The 21,728-nt window shown below is 46.4% G+C and overlaps 1 protein-coding gene across 2 annotated transcripts; it reads right to left on the reverse strand.

Annotated features, from left to right (window-relative positions):
• Window positions 1-349: 349 nt before the first annotated feature.
• Window positions 350-21,443, reverse strand: LOC135905655 (uncharacterized). 2 transcript variants are annotated; one of them, XM_065436601.2, is made up of 5 exons: window positions 21,216-21,443; window positions 12,675-12,863; window positions 2,561-2,621; window positions 1,021-1,145; window positions 350-512 (listed from the first exon to the last, which is right to left on the reverse strand). In XM_065436601.2, exons 1-5 carry the CDS (start codon window positions 21,262-21,264, stop codon window positions 445-447), a joined length of 492 nt encoding a protein of 163 aa, XP_065292673.1. In that variant the 5' UTR covers window positions 21,265-21,443; the 3' UTR covers window positions 350-444. The 2 variants fall into 2 exon arrangements, with proteins under 2 accessions (XP_065292673.1, XP_065292675.1); XM_065436603.1 differs by lacking the exons at window positions 350-512; window positions 1,021-1,145; window positions 2,561-2,621 and adding an exon at window positions 4,819-5,101 and having other exon boundaries at window positions 21,216-21,427.
• Window positions 21,444-21,728: the final 285 nt, after the last annotated feature.

The following is a 21,728-nucleotide window of genomic DNA, read 5'->3' on the forward strand; positions in this document are numbered from 1 at the left end:
GCTCGTTGCGGAAAGAAGAATGATAGGTGTAACGACGCATATGCTTACGCATATTTAGAATACTCCGCTGTAGATTCTGCATAACGTTTAAGCGTGTCAGAAATTATGGCGAAGCCGCGTATGCCGCATTCGCGTGAAGTCGCACCCGCTTATACTTACATACGCAGAGGGGCGCTGGCGTAAGGCTAAACAACTTTGCCGTTGGTGCCAGCCCATAGCTCGCCCTTTGCGCGAAGCCGCCACTATGTTTTTTTTAATTTGGATACACCTGCGAAGGCTTATTCCAGGGATCTCACTCTGATCCCCTTTATTGTGTTAACTCTTCTACATTGAGGTGAAGGAGCCCTCATAACCTAATAAAGTATTTATTTATTCATTCAACGGTGTCTCTGACCCTCACTATTCCAGGACGCCCGGAAATTTAGTCCCGGTCTTGTCGTGTCATCACTGCTGTGGTCTTGACGTGGGCCTCCCCTGGCCCCATGGTTTTCGCGAATGTTGTCTCAATGGTCCTGAGAAATAAAATTTAAAAAAAGGAAGAAAGGAGAAAGAAAGAGACAAAGAAATAAAGAAAACGAACTTATGGTATAGCTCTGTAATAATCAATGCTAACTGGTTGCGACAAAGTACGTTCACGGGAGCATAATTTTTTTTAAACGCACGCATTCTCCATACACTGTGTGGTAACTGTTTAGCGGATGTTCGAGGACAATGTTTGGCTTCAAGTATTGGGTATTTCCTTTCTTTTTCATATCTAAAAAGTCAGAGCTGCCCGTACACATGTAGCTCGACGCTCCTAATCTTAAACTGCCGCATGAAGTTAAAGCACGGGCCATAAACGTTTAACAACACCAGTCGAAATCATTCTGGAGCCCTCCAGGGCGGCGTTACTTGCAGTCTCTGTGATGCTTTAGAACGTTAAACCACATCAGTTTGTGATAGATAATCTGAAATCGAATTGCCTTCCTTTCACTTTCCCTGCGTAGTGTGGCGAAGTGTCGGCGTAGCAGGGTGGCGTACCGAGTTTGACGGGCTTCATCAACGCTTCTTCGTAGTCGTCCGAGCTGTTTGTGACGGCGGGGATCCTCTCTTCCGGTTTTACGTCCCTGCCCAAGTCCACGAAGTCTGGCGTCTTACCGCTGAGACTTAGGGGCAAGGAAGAGATTGGAGCGGGAGCGAGATTGGCTTTATTACAGGGCGAATTACGTACTGTGTATGCATTGGTTAAATTAGCGAGAAAAAGAAAGAACACTTGCTGGCCCACATTCATTCTAGCGTAATCACATTCACTCACTGACTCACTGTGCTCGCTCACCTATGCCCACTCAAGCGTAGTCACTGTGACTTACTCACTCACTCACCCACGTTAACTTCAACATAACCACTCTCGCTTGCTCACTAGCACTTGCTCCTTCACCTAGTAACACTCGCTCAGCTACATAATCTGCAGCGCATTTCACATTGACTCACGCAATCACACACCAAAGTTCGCTCAATCAATAACGCTTGCTCACTCACATTCACTCTAAACGTATTCACAACCCGCCGTGGTTGCTCAGTGGCTATATGGTGTTGGACTGCTGAGTACGAGGTCGCGGGATCGAATCCCGGCCACGACGGGCGCATTTCGATGGGAGCGAAATGCGAAAACACCCACTTACTTAGATTTAAGTGCACGTTAAAGAACACCAGGTGGTCGAAATTTCCGGAGTCCTCCACTACGGCGTGCCTCATAATCGGAAAGTGGTTTCGGCACGTAAAACCCCATAATTTAAAAACGTATTCGCTTTTACTCGTTAACACCCGCTCACACGCACTCTTAACGTAACTTGTTCACTTTTGCTCACTAGTTCACCAACGGCCGCTCACTGGGCGACAACCGCGTGCAGGTATTTCATACGCTCTTAAGCAAAATTACACCCTTTTGCCAAACAACAATAATCGTCATCTGTTTTGCCCGCATTTCCCTTCTTTAACGCGGCGAGTCCGGTACTTTCCTGTAACGAACGCCATGTGCGTTATCAGCTTGACATAGCATTCCCGACAGGAAAGTAGCGGGCGCGGCGTTTTCAAGAAAGGAGACGCAAGCAAAGCAGATGACGATTCTTGTTTTGTGGCAGAGATGCACCCCAAAGGGTGTAACTTTGCGTACACTCTTAGAAACATTTACACCCTTGGGGGCGCATCTTGTCCCACAACAATAATCGTCATCCGCGCTGCCCGCGTTTCCTTTCTTTAACGCTGCGAGCCCGGTACTTTCCTTTAACGAACGACATGCGCGTTATCAGCATGACGTAGCATTCCCGACAGGAAAGTAGCGAGCGCCGAGTTTCAAGAAAGGAAACGCAAGCAAGGCAGTTGACGAGTATTGTTTTTGTGGCAGATGATACACCCCAAAGGGTGTAACTTTGCGTAAGAGTGTGTCGGAATTGTTTGCACTCATCCACTCATGCCCGTCGACACGCATGCTCACGTGCTCGTTCGTTCTCTCGGTATTACGTTGTTTCGACCGTTCATGCATTCACACATCCGTAATTAGCGCGCGCCCTTGTTGGCTTACATTTCTGTGTAAGGCAGGAGAGACCTCTTTGCTCGCTTGGCAGCTCCGTCTTTACCCTGGACTTGGAAACGAAACGCTGCGCATTACGTAAGATCGTACACATGTATCTCAAAGCCCCCTGGTGTAACGCATATAAGTATCCCCTGTTTCGCAAGATTCCTGGACGTTAGAGTTTCCTTCAGTTGACTTAAAAATCGATGACAGGTACGATGAATGACTAAGGGTTTGCAGCAAATGATTGAGAAGTTCAACTGGCAAAGTCTAAAAGTTCACTATTGCAAGTTTCATGCGCGCCTCACATCCAACAATTCCATGTGAACACATGTTGGTGCCCCATATAAATGATGGCATGTTCCCATGTTTATCGTATCCAGTATCATCGCCGTATGAACTTTTGGGAGTCGCAGGTAAAAGCCAATATGGTTATAAATTCGTTTCCAATCTATAGGGTTTTGTTGTTAGTACCAGGAGGCCCACGAACCAGGCACAGTGCATCTAGAAGCCAGCTACACGTCATCATGTCAAGTGACCTAAGGCCCGTATTTTGTAGCGATGCCTTTTCCGATTCTATGCTTTTTCAGGCTTTTCGTGCTTGGCCAGTGGTCAGAGTGACGGTCTGCCCACGTTATCAACGGGATCAGGCGGCCGTGTGTGGTGAATGATGAGAACAGCATAGAATAAGGCATAAGGCATCGCTACAAAATAGCGACCCTAGTTTCCTTCCGCAAAAGCCTTGCCGCACTAGGCAGCTAGGAGTCAGGCAGGCTCATGTTTCGAAGGGACTTAGTTTCACTTGAGAAAAAGCTGCACTGCACGATGTAGCTACCCCCATGTTTTCAAGTGGCTTACTTTGCTTTGGCAGAAGGTGTAAACGCTTATCTGAAGTGACTTTCCACTTTTACAAAGCTTGTGCGATGTACTACTTTTCTCGTAAGAAACTAAAAAGGGGCAATTAAGGTGGGTGTAGGTGAGTCCCGGGCTCAGCCATCTCTCACCCGCAGAAACAAGCAAAATCGGCTTCAATACCTTCTTTTAAAGGGCTTATTTACTTTCGAAAAAGACTGTGCATCCCGAAACTGACTGGTGTGATTCACACGACGAAATCGCTCACCATTGCCAGGAGTGACGAACAACGTGGCGACGAATACGAAGACGATGACTCGCAGCGTCATCCCCTCCATCGGAAAGTCTAAAATAGCTGTGTTTCTCTTGCGATGAGAGTGCTAACTGTGCAGCTGTTCATCCACGTGTCGACCAAAGAATCGCATATTCGTTTCAACTGAAGTTTCCTACGCGTTGTTATAATTTAGCTTGTGTCGGACCATCTGGCAAATCACTTTATTTACAGTCTTTCTGCCGTTCTCATTTTTTTTTCTCGATTCTGTACACAGATGCTTGTATTGTGCATATCGTTCAGCTCTGTGCGCTAATGAATACGTAACAATTTCTTAACGCCAACTGTTGTTTCGATCAAATCTGGCTTCTTTGTCGTCACGCTTTAGCCGAAAGTAGAGCGTCGAATCTAGGGCACGTGTTCTGGTGACAGGGGTCCCTCACAACGCGCGGACCGCATGCGGATCACGTGATTTACGAACTAGGAAATCATCGCGTTGGCTTCGAGCGTTAAGTTGGTGCGGCCGAGCTTTACATTCGCACTTTGACGAGTTAGTACTTCTGTAGTAAACTTACAAAAACGCGTTGTGAACGCGATAGAGGCGAAGAAGCGGGCACATGATAAACATTGCGCTACGTCCTACCAGCTTTCGTCGAAAGGTTAGCAGTGCATATGCCGTGTGTCCTAACTAACGTTAGCCAAACTGTTCAACGAAAAAAAAAGAAGTATTCGAAACATACGGTGCAAGATATAATTATATGACCTATCGTGTTCGGTTTTCAGCTTTTTTTTTTAGGAGAAAACAGTAAGAGCAGTTACGTTGTGTTTCTATTGACTTCCCGTTGTCTCAGTAGAATCTCTGTTTAGACACAACGGATGGCATGTAGGGTGTTAACGCAAGCGTTAGGCTCCATTTCCAAGCCCATTCGTAGCACACGATTTCACAAAGGTGCCAGGAGAACGGTAAGACAGCGGACGACGTTTTTTTTTTATTTTTCAAGGTATGTAGAAGCGCGCCATAGAACGAAGCAGCCAGCACTGTGCTCTCTCTCACTATTTTTTATATATATTTTTTTGTTTTTATGCACTTAAGCAGTCGACGCTCGTCGTGGGAGCGATGCGAGCGTCGAGCTTGGGACTCAGCCGAAGGACGGTGCTTGATACATCGGTCGCTGTCCCATTGGATACTGCTGTTGAGGGGGCATGAGAGGAGGGACTGCAACGACAGGAAAAATAAATAACTAAAACAAACTCCGCGGAAGGTTGCACACGCATATTTGGCACTCGTTCGTTATGTTAAAACGTGTCGTTGTTCCGAGTTCTCGTGGTGTTACCAACTAGCGCGTTTTTTATGAGCTAGATCGTTGACATCGGTCGCTGGGGCGGTCCCATTGGGTACTGCTGTTGAGGGGGCATGAGAGGAGGGACTGCAATGACAGGAAAAGTAAATAACCAAAACAAGCTCAGCGGAAGGTTGCACACGCATATTTGGCACTCGTTTGTAATGTTAAAATGTGTCGTTGTTCCGAGTTTTCGTGGTGTTACCAACTAGCGTGTTTTTTCATTAGATCGTTGCTTTTTTAAATATTTACCTAAGGGGTCTTTCTTTCTTTCTTTACTTCTTTTCCACTTGCATTGTAATTAATTTTTCAGATAGATTTTCGGTATTGCGCGCGTGCTAGTAGTAATTTTCCGTGCATCTGTTTCAGGCGCCAGCTTAGGGGAAGCTTAGAAGTCCCGTGCATTGGGGGCGTGGGCAAGATTCCGGGGTGGCAAAAATTAATCTGAAGTCCCCCACTACGGCGTACCACGTAATCAAATCGTGGTTCTGGCGCGTAAAACCTCGCAATCCAACTCAATCAAATTTGGTTCAGTGGTTGCCGAGAAAAACGATTTCTCCTTTCCCTTGTTTTTAGATAGGAGTCACCGAGCTAAAGCTTCTTCTTAACTCCGTTCTGCGGGATAAAATTTGGTATCATAACAGTTGCTGCATCCATAGCGTCTCAAAAAAAAATAATAAACGTGCGTCGTCAGAGCAAACTTTGTTTTGCTGAGTAGACCATAAATATGATCGGTCAGCACAAACAAGGAAGGACGGGAAGAAACAAGCGGAGCGCCAACTTTCGAAAATTGGCGCTCTCCTTGTTTTCTCCCGTCCTTCCTTGTTTGCGCCAAGCGATCATGTTTATGGTCTACTCAATAATATGAACCGAGTAGCCCAGCAACACCTACTGCTGGAGGCTTTGCTTGTCGAGAAAAAGCGTTATCCTGTAGGCTTGTGCCTTGTGATATATATATATATATATATATATATATATATATATATATATATATATATATATATATATATATATATATATATACTCATAACGCAAATGGCGTTCGTTACTGGAAAGTACCGGACTCGCCGCGTTAAAGAAGAAGGGAAATGCGGGCAGCGCGGATGACGATTATTGTTGTGTGGCAACATGCCAGACTATACTTTCTATAGACGAATGTCTGCTGCGGGCGAGCTATTTCGGCTATGTAATTTATATACGCTCCCCGCTCATAACAGTCATCGATGGCAATTGCCTTTTTGTCTCGATAAATGTTACTGTGTTTCTTATGCGCAGAGTCGTTACGGTTGCCTGTTTTTTTTGTGTCTATACAAAACGAACAAGCGAACAAAGTCCACAAAAACAGCGTTGCTTTCCTCAATGGCTTGCCCTGTTTACTTTTGTGTTTTGACCACAGTTAGGTGAAAGTCGTTAGTAACTCTTCTTCCACCTATGTACGAAGGGTGTGTGGACATCGGAATGCATTCCCTGCAAATTGGCTGTGCGGGTTAGCCGACAAACAGCCTTAAATGCACAGCTTGAGAGGCTGCCTCCAAACTTGCACGGAACACTTCTGATATCTCTCCTAAGAGAAAGCTTTAGCTCCACACTAACTGCAATTTCCCAGTCACGATATATATATATATATATATATATATATATTAAATTCGAGAACTTGCCCCAAGGCACATGTACCAAAGGTTTACAAAAATCTTCAAATAAACACATGCAGCTCGGCTTGGGCAAGATACTGCTCCAGTGAATTAGCTCGCTTGTATTCAATTAGCCAACGGGTGACGTCATCTGCCACATCCGGCTTTAGTTTGAATTTTCTGCGCCTCGTGCGCCTAGTATCCTTAGTAGAGGGGTACAGCTACAAAAAATGGCGAATGACTGCCTTAGAAGTTTCGGGCACCTGAAATACATATAAAGAGCATAAATACCTTTATGAGATAACCAAACGATCGATTTTAATGAAGTTTCTTGCGGTCGAAAGAGAATGTTCAATTATATTGACAGTAGCAGGTAGAATTTTGACTTAGGGCTAGAATATTTCATAAAAATTTCCGGAAAGTCGTGAGCTTTCTTAAAAAGAAATTAAAGCACGCAGTTAACAAATCAGCAACTTTGCACAAACACAGATGTCGTAGTTCTGTGAATTGCACCTTCTAAAGCATTTAAAGAGGACAAATTATCTGTTGAATGATTTGCAGTTCATTTGAAGCTTTGACAATGTTTGCGAGGATATTGCAAAACGTCCTAATCACGAATTGCTGGTATGTTTCAGAGCGGCGCATAATACATAAATTTTGTGCGCTTTAGATTAATTAGTAAGTGTGTCTTACAGAATTCTGGTACAGTTTCGCATTGCTCATTTGTAAACTTCACAGTTTTGTTTCTTGCAATTTTCATCAATTCTTGTACAAAAAGCTAACGGCGGGGACAGAACACCTGTTAGATACAAGAATTGGATTTAAATAGCATTATTTTAAATGTTATAAACCCCATGAAATTCAGTGCAGTAGTTGCCGAGAAAAATGGTTTCGCCGTTCTGATGTATGTACATAGGAGTCCCTGAACTAAGCATTCTTCTCACGACAGGACACCAGCGAATTTGCATTTTACGGTCGGATTCTAAGGTCAAACTTGTGAAGTTGTTCAGCGTGCGGATGATGAAAATGAATTGAGCCGGTGTGTAGATTGTTGTGGATTTCTTGTAAGGCACTTTGTATTTGTAAGTATTTGCCATTTTGGCTGTATGCTATAAGGCCGACTTGCTGGTTATAAATAAACAGGCTTTTTTCAATTGATAATAATATTGTGGTCCGTGCAGTTAGGTGCTAGTTGTTTGCAGAAAGTCTGTACATAATATTTAGTCAATGAAGAGTGCAAGCCCCGAAGTTCGCCTGTTGTCTATAGAAAATGCCTGGACTTCATAGACAGAAGTCTGTAGACTGTCTACGAATAATCTATGAACTTCTGAAAGTTTATATATTTTAGTCGACAGAAAGTGCAAGTAAGTAGGAGCACGGTGTCTATAGACAATTCATCCAATTCATAGAAGGGTGTATGGGAAGTGTCCGCAAACTACCTATAGACAACCTATGGATTTTAGACAGTGTACAGACATTAGTGGTCGAGAATTAAGTATGACCGTGAGGCCGATTAGGTCCACATTCTAGTCTGTAGACGTTATTTTTTTATTTTTGGAAGTTACCGCGAGCAAAACGCGACACTTGAAGAAAGGGTCAACACGAAGCGGTTGACCCTTTCTTTGAGTGTCGTGTTTTGCTTGCTGTGACTTTTCAAAATCATGGATAACCAACTGGCCTACACCCACGCTCTGCTGCAGACGGTAATTGGCAAGTGATGTGACTCTCACAGACCACGCGTAGTCTGCTGACATATCATAGATATCACAAAAAAGACGTCCGTATACTGTCTACTGAGACTCCATGGACTTTGCGGTAAGATTACAGACCTTATTCGTCAAAATGTGTAAGGCGAGAAGTCCACGCGTTTTCCTCAGACAATTCATATAGTTCACAAAAATACAGCTATGGTAGGTATGTGGACAATTTAGTGATCAGAAAAATAATATAAACATTAGTTGACGTAACGTAGTAATGCTAAGTAGACGGAGTGTATATGAACCAACTTTAGACTTCACAGAAAGTCACTTATCGCCTGTCTATAAACAATTTGCATAGCTTGGTGAAAGTCCTATTGGAACTCTCCTTACAAAAAAACTGGCTGTGGCTTAGCTAAGGTTAAGCCCAGGATGCGAAGCATACTAGCCTTTATTTTAACGCGACAGCGTTAAGGAGCTCGTGTCGCAGAAAAGCCGGTGTCGTCGGCGTCGGCTCAGGCGTGCGGCGCTTGCTCAGGCGCACATTTCGTTGTCGCGCCGAACGCTGCGTTGCTCGACGCTCACCGCGTCCGATGTGGGGCGCGTAGTCGCTGCGCCGTAGCAAAGCCACCTAGAAACAGTCTCTGTAGCACGCCGCAACCTTCGCTTCTCATTCCAACGAGCAGCTCTGTCTCCAGGAGGCATCTCACCTCGTGAGTGTCTAGCAGAGCGACGGCGTGAGTTGGAGCCCCGTTTCTCCTCTGTCGTGACGTCACGGTGTCACGTGGTATTGAAGGCGACACCGCCGCGCCTGAGGAGCTGGGTTGAGCTCTAGTAATATGCTTCGCATAAAAAACACGCAGATCCAACTCGCGTACTGTAAGTTACGTGAAGCGGTTATTGCTATAAGATTGCCCAATGCACTCCTGCTTTCTTGGCGAAATAGGAGCTTGCGCTTGCGCTTGCACTGTCGAGCACGCTTGCTACGCATTATAACAATTCTTATATTTTGTGGCATTTCTTTATTTCTTCTTATTTATTTTAGGTATACCACCCGCTTTTCGCCCAATCCCTCGTTTTGGGTATGTGCTATGAGATAAAAATCATCAACACGGGGCGATCATTTCAATGCGGCACTTGGGGTAGGCGTGACAGCAGTATACTTGCGATTGTGGACCAGTGGTTAGGAGGGTAGGTACAAAATGGTTAGAAATGTTTGATTCATTAAAGGAATCGTGCCCTCGATGATGATTATTTGTTGCAAAGAGAACAGTTACGTATAATTTGTTCTGCCAGTGAGAAATACCGTAGAAAACAGACGAGCAATCTGGACACCTGTCAGGGTAGTAAATATGGTAATGCTGTTTATGGTCGAGCTATTCGGCGAGACAGTTACGGTATCAGCCCGGGCCAGACCAGTTAACGAATTGTGCCATGGTTGTGACACACTGTTCGTATCGTCTCTTGTCGAAATAAACTTTTTCTAAACACACAACTGAAGAAGACTAAGACAGCAACATTCTGCTGACGTCTCTGCGTGCTTCACATCAGGAACCTCCACCTCTCACCCCATGGCGCCTCCAGCTTCGTGGGCTCCCTCGAATTCCCAAGTCTTCGATGTTGTTAACCCTACATGGACTGGTCTCAAGACCGTTGTCGATGCGATGGCTTCAATAGTTGGCGTCTGAGCAGATGGACGGCTTCAACTTCCACGTTACCGTCAGGAGTATGGCCTTGTCGTCAGGACTGCCTTGTCATTGGTGGCGAGCTTTGTCCTGTCTTTACCGTCGCCCCGCAGGTCGCCAACGTAGCCTGTCTCTTCTAGCTGTCTTTCGTTCCGAACGAAGCCCTCCTCCAGGCCTTGACACCATACGGCAAGGCTCTGTCTGTAAACAGTGGCCTTACGGGCGGACGACGTGGCGTGCTCACAGACACCCGCTTCGTTCGGGTAGAGATGAGCACCACACAGCTTGTCCAAACTACCTGCGGGTCTCTCGTCACCGAGTGACTTTGACAGGTTGTGTCGCGCCTATGTTCCAAGCACCTTATCTCCGTATGGTTCACAATCCTATGTGGCAAGTATACGTACCTTCATTTCCTGTTTATATTTCCCTATTATAGACCAGTTATGCTTGAACTTTGCTTGCCTCCTTTCTCATCAGTGAAGCCTTGGCGCCGGCAACCGCGTTCTACATGACGCGCGCTCGCGCTCTTGTTTGTCAAGAGTCTTGCACGCCTTTCTTTCCGGATCTCAGTTGCAGTGTCGTGGGACGCGCTCGAGGTGCAGTGGTGCGTACATTGTTCGGCGGAAGGACGGGCCCTCAGACGACGTAGGTCAGAAGAACGAGCCGACGCTGCCACGAAACCCCGTATCGCCTTCGGGTCAATCAACCGACTCCGCTGAAGCGAGCGTGCTATCGCGAGCTGCGGAGACGTTTCCAACGCCTCATCGCAGCATCGTATTTGTCAGCTGCTGCTTGGCGATTCAGACTTAATCCGTGTGCGCGCCCTGAAGATCTGCGCTGCGAAAGAAATTCGCTCCTTAGAAAGCTGAATTCAATGAGTTAGGCTGCCACAGGTGTACTTCCTGTCATGTCGCCTCTCGCGCCTGATTTTTGTTCTTTGTAACGCATTTGGAAAACATGGCGTGTAGTGGAGGGCGATAATGGCGTCCTTTCTGCCTGGCCACCGACGCGACTTCGTGTGGCACTTAGGGTGGGAAGTGCTCCCAGCGCGTGACCGAAAAGAGCGGTGGGGCATGGCCGCATCTTGGCCGCGTCCCAACTGTCACATTCAAGAATCCAACAAGCATGTGCCTAATCAGTGCATCGTTGCTGAGCTATTTGGGAAGGCCGTGCATGCTGGTTTGCGTGGCCTTGGAGTTGACTGCTTTTCCACGCCTGGTCGTTTCTCACGCGGCCAGTTGGCGCGACATTTAATTGGCGCGGGAGGGTTTTGTCTGTGGCGTAACCGGTGCGACGTCGTTCCCACGGGACATCGTCGCTGCACTCTATTTCCGCTTCTGGAGAGGCTCTACGCTGCGCTATACTGTCGTTTCTGTTAGGCAAGTTGTCCTTTCTTGAGGAAGTGGAGTTCCTTCGGCATTGGTCATGCCGGATGGCAATTACTTTATGCGTACCTGCGTCCCTGATTGTCTAAGTGGTAATAGAAACTTTCAGCTTGTCCGCCATTCCGGCAAACCGGGGCGGTTTGGGCGCATTGCCGGATGGTCGGCGGCGTAAACGTGAGCGGCCGGAGCGGTGTAGCCGCCTAGTGTTGTAGAGCTCAATCAGACAAACATAGAAGTGGAATTGTAGTAACCTACTTTATTCTGCTTCGATGCTGGTGCAAATTTTCGGCAGTGGCGTAATTGTGTTCGCAATTACGCCCGCTGTCGAAAACTTGCACCCCAGCTAAGAAGAATATAATAATTGGCCCTGTGTTTAGTTGGTTGAGCTTTGCACCACCAGTTGGCGCCACCAATCTGGCTGCTCACGTTTACGCCCCCGACCATCCAGTAATCCGCCCAAACCACTCCGGTTTGTCCGAATAGCGGATACGCTAAAAGTCTCTAATCTGTCAGTGAGGCCATGCGCACTCGGAGATTTCTTTGAAAGCGTGCCGTGTATACAACGGTCAGTACTTTGTACATGTTGTCGTCCTGGTGGTGTGGTGCAACCGTTGTGACTCAAAACGTCACTATCGTCTTTTGTTGAGATAAAGTTTTTTTTTTGTACACAGAGGTGTTTGTGTCCTTGCAAGTTTGGTTACTGGACTGTCCTTCAAACTGTTTTGTGCAATACAGACTGTTTTTGGTAGTAGGTTCCTTTCTATTAGTACTTTTTGCGAACTCTGGTTTCATTTCTCTTGTCATGGCACGACGTGAATGTAGCGAACCGCTGACCTCTGTTGATTTGATATTCCATTTCATTTATGTTTTCCCTTAAAGGCCCGAAGGCATTACATAAGGGGGGAGCAAAATCAAGGTCAAAGAGAAAGAATAAATTGACAAAAGAGAACAATAAAAAAAAAGAGTATATGTTCTGTAAGCTTCTCTTTCCGCCACAGTCAGGAAAGTCAAGGAGGATTCGCAAATAAAACTTCGTTTAAAATGAGCATAGAAATTCTATTGCCTTCCACGACTTTCAGTTGAGTTGCAGTTGAATACAACGCAGGGTTTTCTCACACATAGTTGTTCGCGCATGGTTTCTCACGCACTGTGTTCAGATGAGATGTAGATATCGCAGGAAGACTACGTCTCTAGATATTTTACGCATTGGGCATGTAACGAGTCTTTGGGCAGGGTTTTGACGTGCGAGGTTTTTTGCTTACACTGTGGCTGCTGTGGCGGGAATCCTTTCAAGCCTCCACCCTTCATGCCACCCTTGGCGCCGACGCCAAAGCCACCGCCGAAGCCGCCGCCGCCGTAGCCACCGCCGTCTGGGAAGTAACCGCCCCCTTTGGTTCCCGGTGATGGCGGAAACACCATGCCCTGGCCTTTGGTCCCTTGCGCTTCGCAGCCTGAATGAGAAGGAGAGGGAGAGAGGGAAATGATATATAAAAAGATGAAAAAGGTTAAGTACACTTAGTTATGGTTGGCTACCCTTGGACGGCGGGAAAGGTGGTATGGCAATAGAAAGAGTGAGAACAGTAGCGCAATAAAGAGGGACACAGTTTCCTATTGAAAAAAATAATTTTGTTTTGGACGAGTACGATACTCCCTAATGCGAAATTTGAGCGCAGCTCTATGCATGTTTTCATTTCGTTTGTCACTATTTTGCATTATGATTATATAACTACGCGGTTTATATTAGGAAGAGAACGCTGCGCGTGGCGTAGCTGGCGCGAACAATGTGCATTGTGGGGCACATTGCAAATAGACCGAAGTGTGGCGCAACTGCCTCGCTAATCGGGAGATCGCGAGACGCAACGCGTGGTTTCGATTCAGAACAGCCGCCGCAGACAGACCTCTGCTCATGCAGCGCTTTGTTTCCATACAGACGACGCCCGCTACTCTGGCGCCATGCAGTAGCCATGGCCGCCGCACAGTCCGTCTTGCGATGCACTACGCTTCTCACGCTTTCGTTCCACCGACAACGAGAGCGGGCTCTTCGTCGCCGGGAAATCGTGTCGCCAGTGCCAGCGGCGACGACACCAAAGGGGGCGTCACATCGCGCCTTACTCGTAGCCGCTCGCCGTCGCCCCCTTGCAGGAGCAGTGAACCCCGTCGCACGCGCTGGTACCGCGGACTGACCTCACCAGATGACGTCGCGGAGGAGCGTAGGCCTCCGCACCTCACGCCACCTTCCCCCCCCCCCCTCTCCCTTCGGAAGCGCAGATGCGCTCGCCCACGCAGCTGCGGTTGCCATGGCCACCGGCTACTCGGTGCATGCATAGGCCGTTTCTCTCCCTCTCCTCCTCCGCATTCCGCCTCATGCTTTCACGGTATCCTCCTCCTCCTCCACTCTCCTCCTCGCGCGCTCTTCTTTCATCTCCCGCTCCGCGTTCGATTTCATCTTTCTCTGTGCTCGTTCGCTCGCTTACGAGGTACGACGCTGACCTCCGTATTCAGAAACGCATCTTGACTTGAAGCCCATGCTTGACTTGATATAAATGACGCCTGTTGCGAATGCGCCAAAGATGCTCATTGCGTTTCTTACGGTGCGTTCGCGACAGGCGTCATTAAAATCAAGTCAAGCATGGGCTTCAAGTCAAGATGCGTTTCTGAATACGGGGGTGAGGCACGCCGACGCTAGACGCAGGAACGGGCGCCTAATGGCCGCGCTCTAAAAAAAAAAAATAACCCCGTACCATAATCCTATATAATCGTGTGAGTTTATAAGTGAATGTAGATGTCTTCATACTGGATCGTAATGTATCATATAGGATTATAGATGCTGGGCGCACAAGGGGCATACGGGATTTCTTGATAGTAGAAAGGAAAGTTGGGCGAGTTGGTAGGCATTCATTTTTTCTCGCAGATTTCAGCGCGCACAATCAACAAAGCCACGAAAAAAAAAGGTACACGCGAGATATTGGTATTTTTCAATAGGGAAAGTAGAATATTTCCTATAGAAAGGTGCAGAGTGGTCGGCCTGTAGTTGTGCGTTCAAGCCTGCTGCTCTACGTTGGCGGAAAAGAAAAGGAGAACAGAAAAGGGGTGGAGGACGATGTTATGAGAGAGAGAAAATGTGAGTATTAAGACAAACGCGCTTTCACCAGAGGAATAGTCCGGTTCGCTCCTATGTACAGGGTTTGTAAATGCAGATAAAGGGGGGGAACGATGGACATATGAAACTAGCCTATCTGCCTGACAAGACGAAGGTGCCCGGTACAGATTACACAGGGTGCCTTTCTTCTTCGAATTTGTTGACAGCTTTTATCTAAAGAGTACGAGTGCATCGAACGTGGTGTAGTTGCACTGAAGTGCATAGGGGAGGCGGACATACCTTACTGCGAATAACGCGAGTTTCAGTACAACAAATAATAAAAAAAAATATCGCCATCTATTCTTACTAGAACCGTTGAGTCAACTGCATAAATTGCGAAATTTTGGAGGCAGTCTTAATGTAATACGCCCCTTATTTTCTCAGTCTGGAAAACTCCTAATTCTAGATATTCACGATCGAATTTCAACACTCAGCGCAGGCAATATTGAAACAGGGCGTGCCGTGAGCACTGAAAAGAAAGATCGGCTATCATGACTGAAGAGAATGCCCCGTGACGAAAAGTATGACGAAGTCCCGCCGAACGCGTCTCTCGTTTGCCTCGTAAGTAACGATCGTCTCAAGTGATTCAGCTTTAAAGGGCCTGTATTTGCACAGTGTAACCACATCCTGTTTCAACAAAAGCTCGTGAGAATTGCAAAAAATAAGAAAGATGCCGGGCATATGTAAAGCTGCTTTCCTTTTAAAGTCTGTCCCATCTCGACTCTTTCCGCTACGCTGACTTGTAAGTTCGCTTCCCTGCAGCATTCTTAAGGTTTTTTTTGTGTGTAATAAATCCTAGTGCAGAACATCCCCGTTTTGATGCTTTACTTGAGCGCTAAGCCCCTTGTCACATGAAATACCGTTCGCTATCGGGCAAATGTCCCATACCATCCTCGTGCAGTCGGCAGTTGGAATCTGCATGCAAGCTTGGGCATATATTTTCGCTCCCTTTCCTCCTTCCAGTGTGAAGAGTGTGCGGACTACGGTGCGCCAGCTCAGGTCGACCTGTCTGCCTTTCGTGTAAATAAAACATTTCTCTCTCTAGGTACAGAACACTGCTTAGAGATTGATAAGTGCGTTCGCATGTTTGAGGACATGGATCATGATGAATTATAAACGGTATAGTGAAGCCCAAACTACGTTTCCGCGTGGAACATTGAAACTGGTTTAAGCGTTATCCGCGAAAGCGTGGAGAGTGCGCTGGAATGTGTCTGATAGCCCGGTTCAAGGAGGATTAGAGTAGATGGTAAAGTGCAAATGCGATCGAGCAGCCGAGAAGTATTTGCGCCTTAGCGAATGCCATGCGCATGCCGCGTTTGAAACAACGCGAAATATCCATAGAAAGATGAATGAATAGATCTGTCGCCTCACTTCTCGAATGCTCTTATCGCGACACGCCAACTCTCCGACTTAAATCTTCACTAATGCCGTTAGAACGTGCGCGTTAATTTTAAAGAAATAGGACCCATGGCCAACGGCATGGAGAGCGACGAAGTGCACTTTGATAGCATTGAAAAAAAATTCACGCAGAAACTCCTCTGGTACTTGTCGAAGTACGCTTGATATAAATGACGCCTGGCGTGAACGTGCCGAAGACGCTCAATGCGTTTTCTTCGGCGCGTTCACAGCAGATGTCATTTAGATCAAGTGGATCATTTATTCAAAAAAGTTATGTGGCTTTACGTGCCACAACCGCAATCTGATTACGAGAAGAGCCGTAGTGGGCGACAACGGATTAATTTTGTCCACCTGGGGTTTCTCATTGCGTGCACCTAAGTCTAAGTACACGGGTGTTTTTTTTTTGCATTTCGGTCCCGTCGATAATGCGGAAACCGTGGCTGGGATTTGATCCCGCGACCTCGTGCTTAGCAGCGCAGCAGCGCCAAAGCCACTAAGCTAGCAACCAGGGCGGGTGAAGTCGCACATGAACTTCCCGAGGAGGTAAATTTCCGCATGCGAGGGTTAATCACCCGTAGGCACGTGTAGAACAGTGGTATGTATCGATACCGGCGTATAAATTGAATGCTACTCGAGTTGTCGACCTGGCTATCTGTGTAACTTTGAACTTTCTACTTCCCCTGCATTTTTGCAATCATTGTTTTTTTTGTAAGAACGACAAGTACTGCGCTTTCCATTCGTACTATTTAGTCTGAATTCGAACAGGAAGGAAAATTGGCACAAAAAACACCCGATAATGACGCGGAATATTTTCAGTTCCTGCCATATTTTTTAAAGCGGATATAGCTTTCTTTGACTTTTATTAACGTTTATTAACGTTTATTAACGTTTTATTGGTAGGTCGGTGGTACGGTGGTGGTCGGACTGAGCGGAGGGAAAGGGTTCGTGCTCATGGGCAAGCCTAGGCGGTGTTGTCTCGGGCAACCCAGTTGAAACGAGGAGGAGAGTACATTTGTAGCGGTTGATACAGGGGGGAGTTCGTTACAGATTTCGCTCCGACCCGCTTCGTGTGGACTGAGGGCAACAAAACTTGGCGCACTTATTGATCCTTCTCTACATCGGTGCCACCATGAAACTTCCCCGAAAGTTTCATATAGGGACAGAAGGCGGCACCAGAGGCGCTGGCGTAAAGTAGAAGGTGAACAATCTGCCGTGTCAGAGGGGCACGTTGCGCGATTATGCAAATGTTTCACGAGAAAAGGTGCCTCTCCCACATTTATTTCTGCATTCTTGTATAGTGAACGGGCAATGGAAGCTTTTGACAAAAGCAATTTAATGTGCGATGCGTTTGGGTTTAAATTATACACGGCACCGCTTTACGATGGACGTCGCCCACCTTCGCCACTAGTATTCGTTCTTACACAAGCTGTTTCGTTCGGCAGTCTCTATTTGCACTTTGTCTAGATAGTTAGTTAGATAAGTCAGTTATGTTTGGTTAGCTAATTCAATGTGCTAGTGATTTGTTTATTTGTTAGCAGGTTAATTATACAGTAAAAGCTCGTTAATTCGAACCGCAAGGCGAAGCCGCTTCAGTTCGAATTAACGAAAGTTCGAACTAACGAAAGTGAAGGAGAGCAACAGTACACTGCGATTTGGAAGCAGTAGGGCATGTCAGAAATTTGGCATGTCAGAAAGTGATGGCGTGTGCCGCGGGCACACGCCATCTTCGAGTCGAAGCTCTGGGTCCGACTGTGCCACACCACCGATGTCCACCGAAACGAACGCTAGCCGAGGCTTAACACTATCACAATGAATCGCGATGGCCGATACCTCCTAAGTTGAAAACAGAGGTGCACAACCGATGAAGACTGCCGAGACAAAGACGCTGAACATGTGAAGGTGGCGAAGGCCCTGATTCGTTGGTTCTTGATTGCAAGCGCAGCTGCGACGTACTTGATTCGCTGTGTTGTGGAGCTTGCCGTGCCATCTCCGCACAACATTAGCAGCTGTACAAGATTTGCAAAGCCTCCGAGATTCGCAACGGGCAAGAAGTCTCGGAGGTTACGTAGAACGGAGAGGCGGCGGCCGCCGCTGCCTTCTGGCTGACCCCGCACCGGTTAGATTTTTTTCCGATTTTGCCTTCTCTCGCCGTTCTCTCCGTTTCGGAAGCAATACAACCTTGTGTGTAGGCAGTAGGCGCGTTTCTCTGGCCGCGTGCCAGGCGAGCGTAGTTCGAATTATCCGTGAGGGAACCTTCTCGCGTTAGAATTAACGGACTTTTTTGTACATAGACTTCTGTGGAGCTTGGCCGGACCAAATCGTACAGTTCGAATTATCCATAAATTCGAATTATTGAAGTTCGAATTAACGAGCTTTCACTTATATTCTTTGTCTTTATAGCTGGGCATGTTATTTGTGAATAATTTTGTTATTTCAGCAAGATAACTTAGTTAATCAGTTGCCTAGCTTTGTTAGTTTGATTAATTATTTAGTCTTGTTAGTCACCTTACTTGTTTAGCTAGTTTAGTTAGTGTACTACGTAGTCATTATTATGCAATGCATTTATTGTTTGAATTCGTTTTGTTGCTGTAGCTTGTTACGTTACCTATTGAGTCCAGTTATTGCAGTTGTTAGATTAGTTAGTTTGTTTAGTTATTAGGTTGATAATTAATTTATTAAGTACTTATTTGTGTCGTTATTTGATCAATTGGTTAGCTTTGTTAGAAAAAAAGTTCGTTGGCGATTCAACCTCCAGTTGAACTTGATCAAAGACAATCGGTTCCGATATCTATGAAAGAAGAAAAGCCAAAAGAAAGGCCTTTAGAAAGCGAATTTTTATTATTTTGCATCGTGCCTTTCTGACACAATTCTGCCTCCTGAAGATGCGGTTTTACAGACTTTATCGTACAAAAGAAAATACTGCCAGAACAATCTACATTGAATTTTTTCTCTGTTTCTTTCTCATCGAAAAATATGGGGCGCCATAATGTAAAGCTGTACCAAACTAGCCGTCTTTTCATTTTTGCAATCAAGAAGCCCTGATTGGCCAAACATTTCTTGGTTCTCCTCGACTTCGTCTGTATGTCACGTGACGTCACGAAAACCGGTAATACTCCCCATCTGATATGACGTGTACAGACGGCTTATGCATGATCAGACTAAACAAAAGAAAAATAATGTTTCCTTTCCTACAACTTGTTCGCCATAATCGTCCGCTATTTGTCAAAAGTTTTCGAGCTGCGCCCACTTGGCCAGTTCGTCACGCGACACCACAAAAACCGCGAAAACTCCGTGCGTGAAAGTGATGTGTATACATTAAAGATGCATTGATATGCCGAACAAAACTATATTTCTTTTTTTTTTGGATGGGCAGAGACTGCTCTGTTTTGAAAGGAGCAAAGGATGTCTTGCCGCCAATTACTCTGGCACTGTCTACTCGGAGTTGCCGGGGAGAATGGATTTATATGCGTATAATAAAACGTTTTGCTTGGCAGCGTAACGTAGTCTAGCCCTTCCGGCCACGGCGGCAGCATTTCGATAGGGGTGAACTGCGAAAACACCCGCGGTACTTAGATTTAGGTGCATGGTAAAGAAACCCAGGTGGTCAAAATTTACGGAGTGTCCCACTACGGCGTGACTGATAATGAGATTGTGGTTTTCGCACATAAAACCCCATAATTTAATTAATCTTTAGCGGCATTTTAAACCTTCCGTTAGACGTCGCCGATATTTTCTACCAGCCACCGCAAACTAAGCAAGGGGAAGCGGACCAATCGCCGACGCCGGCTCCACCTTCCTCATCCAGTTGTCTGTTTTCACTGCGCTAGCTCCGCCACACGGAAGTGTTCTCCACTACTGGGCGCTCCTCAACTATTTTCAATCAATATGATAAGAAAACCGGCCAACTAAGGTGGGCGATGTGATTCGCTTTGAAAGCAAGCAAAAGTGACCGACGAGAGGGTTTGCTTGGGCGCCTGAAACAAACGCGGCGGGTGACCGCCACATGCTTGCGTCGGCGTTACGTAATTTGACGTCAGGATTGGGGAATGAGAACAGATAAAGATAGGTTTACATTACAGGGCCCATGGACTTCATGCCTGTGCCGCGATATATATTCTGCATGAGGAATCACATGCCACATCGGATGCTTACATAACGAATATTGTCACTCTAGAAAACAACGAAAGAACAGACGTCGCTACATGGCGGCGTGCTGGCGCCGCAAACAAGCTTCGTGACGTGTGCTTATCAGAACTTGTTCATCAGTTGGCCGTGCAATTCGTACCGATCTCGCAGCACCCGAGTAATGACATGAAGAGACAGGATTTACTTGAATGATTTGACGGGAACGCTGTGCAATTTGAAGGCCAGGAGGAGGTAATCAAGGGCTACACGCTACCGTGGAACAGCTTCGAAAGATATAGTATAATACGTCAATACTACATACATAGAACTACGTCTATAGTACATCTACAGAAGTGCGTTTATAGGACGTTTGAGGAGGTACTATTATAGTGCGTTACGTACGCTAGCATCATACATGCTATCTTGCTTTTGCAATGCGCTACAATAAATACGGAAACTATAAATAATTATTATTTTCTCAACTGCTTGCATTTTCATGTTATCATGCAGGCGTACAGGTCCGGAAGTATAGTATTTTTTCTTATATCAGAACTTGCGTTTTATGGCTTTCTGCAGTCCGCTCTGGCAACAAAAAATAGCGTGTATAATATTCCATATTCTACAAGACGCACTTCTGTGTGCTTCTATAGACGTACTATAGACGAATTTCAAGTGCGTACTACAGACGTAATATATTACGTCTTTCGAAGCTGTACTGGCGGTAGCCGGTGTTTCGTCACAAGTAGATGTTTATCAGTTTCGCCTTTCTCTTAATGCAATAATTAAGACAATAATTAAGCCGTGGTTGTAGTTCGAATCGCTGAATCATATTTTTTATGAACAAACGCGACAAGGCTGACAGAGCACTAAATTAGATTCTGATTGCGCTGTACAATAACGATGACTCGACAGAAAATGTACAGAGGGTCGGCCACCACCTCCAATTTCTTTCAATGGAATCTGCAACACCTGCATGGGGTGAAATTACGTGTAACTTTGACATATGAATAAGCGACGGTGCATAATTATTCGTGACTCACGGAAATCAGTTGAAAAGAAAAGCCGAAGACATTGTGCTGGCTTGAATGCCAATGAGGTCTGTTCCCTAACGCGAAGGAAGGCAGAAGATGTGTTGACGTACCGGCCAATAACGACGTCAGGACCAATCCGGCGACCAGCGCGACGTTCATGTTTTCCCCCGTGTAAGCGGCACGCGCTTCCAGCGGTGCGTTCCCTGGAAAAAGCCGCCTTGCCTCGTCTCCTAAAATAAAAAAAGTGCTGGTCGGGCGAACGTTGCCGGTTTCACTTATACGCCCGCCTCAGCCCGCTCGCCGCAATGTGCTCGCGCTTAAGCACGCCATCGTGGCTCAACCCGCTGCATCTTTCTTCTCTCTGGCCGTCATCCAGATTGTTTATCGCCGCCGCTCTCCGGCTGCGCTTAATCGTGAATGCGCTAGCTGAACCCCGGGTTTCAATAGCCAGAAGCATGGCGCGTCTGAAGCTCTTGCGAGCTCTCTCTTGAATGTACTCAATGGAACCGCCTGTAGCTCGTGCTTTCATTTGTGCCTTTCTATTGCCCGCTTTTTGCTCTGGGCTGTCGGCTTCACACTTTTGGTCCCGTCTCTGGCCTCGTTTCGTTTTAGTCAGGTTAAGG

This window comes from Dermacentor albipictus, chromosome 7 (genome assembly GCF_038994185.2).
Source record: "Dermacentor albipictus isolate Rhodes 1998 colony chromosome 7, USDA_Dalb.pri_finalv2, whole genome shotgun sequence".
Taxonomy (NCBI): domain Eukaryota; kingdom Metazoa; phylum Arthropoda; class Arachnida; order Ixodida; family Ixodidae; genus Dermacentor; species Dermacentor albipictus.

Bases quoted from the DNA above. Each gene is read 5' to 3' on its own strand.
- LOC135905655 (XM_065436601.2), bottom strand. From the start codon at position 21,264: ATGAACGTCGCGCTGGTCGCCGGATTGGTCCTGACGTCGTTATTGGCC. The intron at 2,622-12,674 runs GTAAGCAAAAAA...TTCGTTTCCAAG, and splicing joins CCCGCCACAGCAGCCACAGT to TCCAGGGTAAAGACGGAGCT. The intron at 1,146-2,560 runs GTAAGCCAACAA...CTTGCCCCTAAG, and splicing joins CTCCTGCCTTACACAGAAAT to TCTCAGCGGTAAGACGCCAG.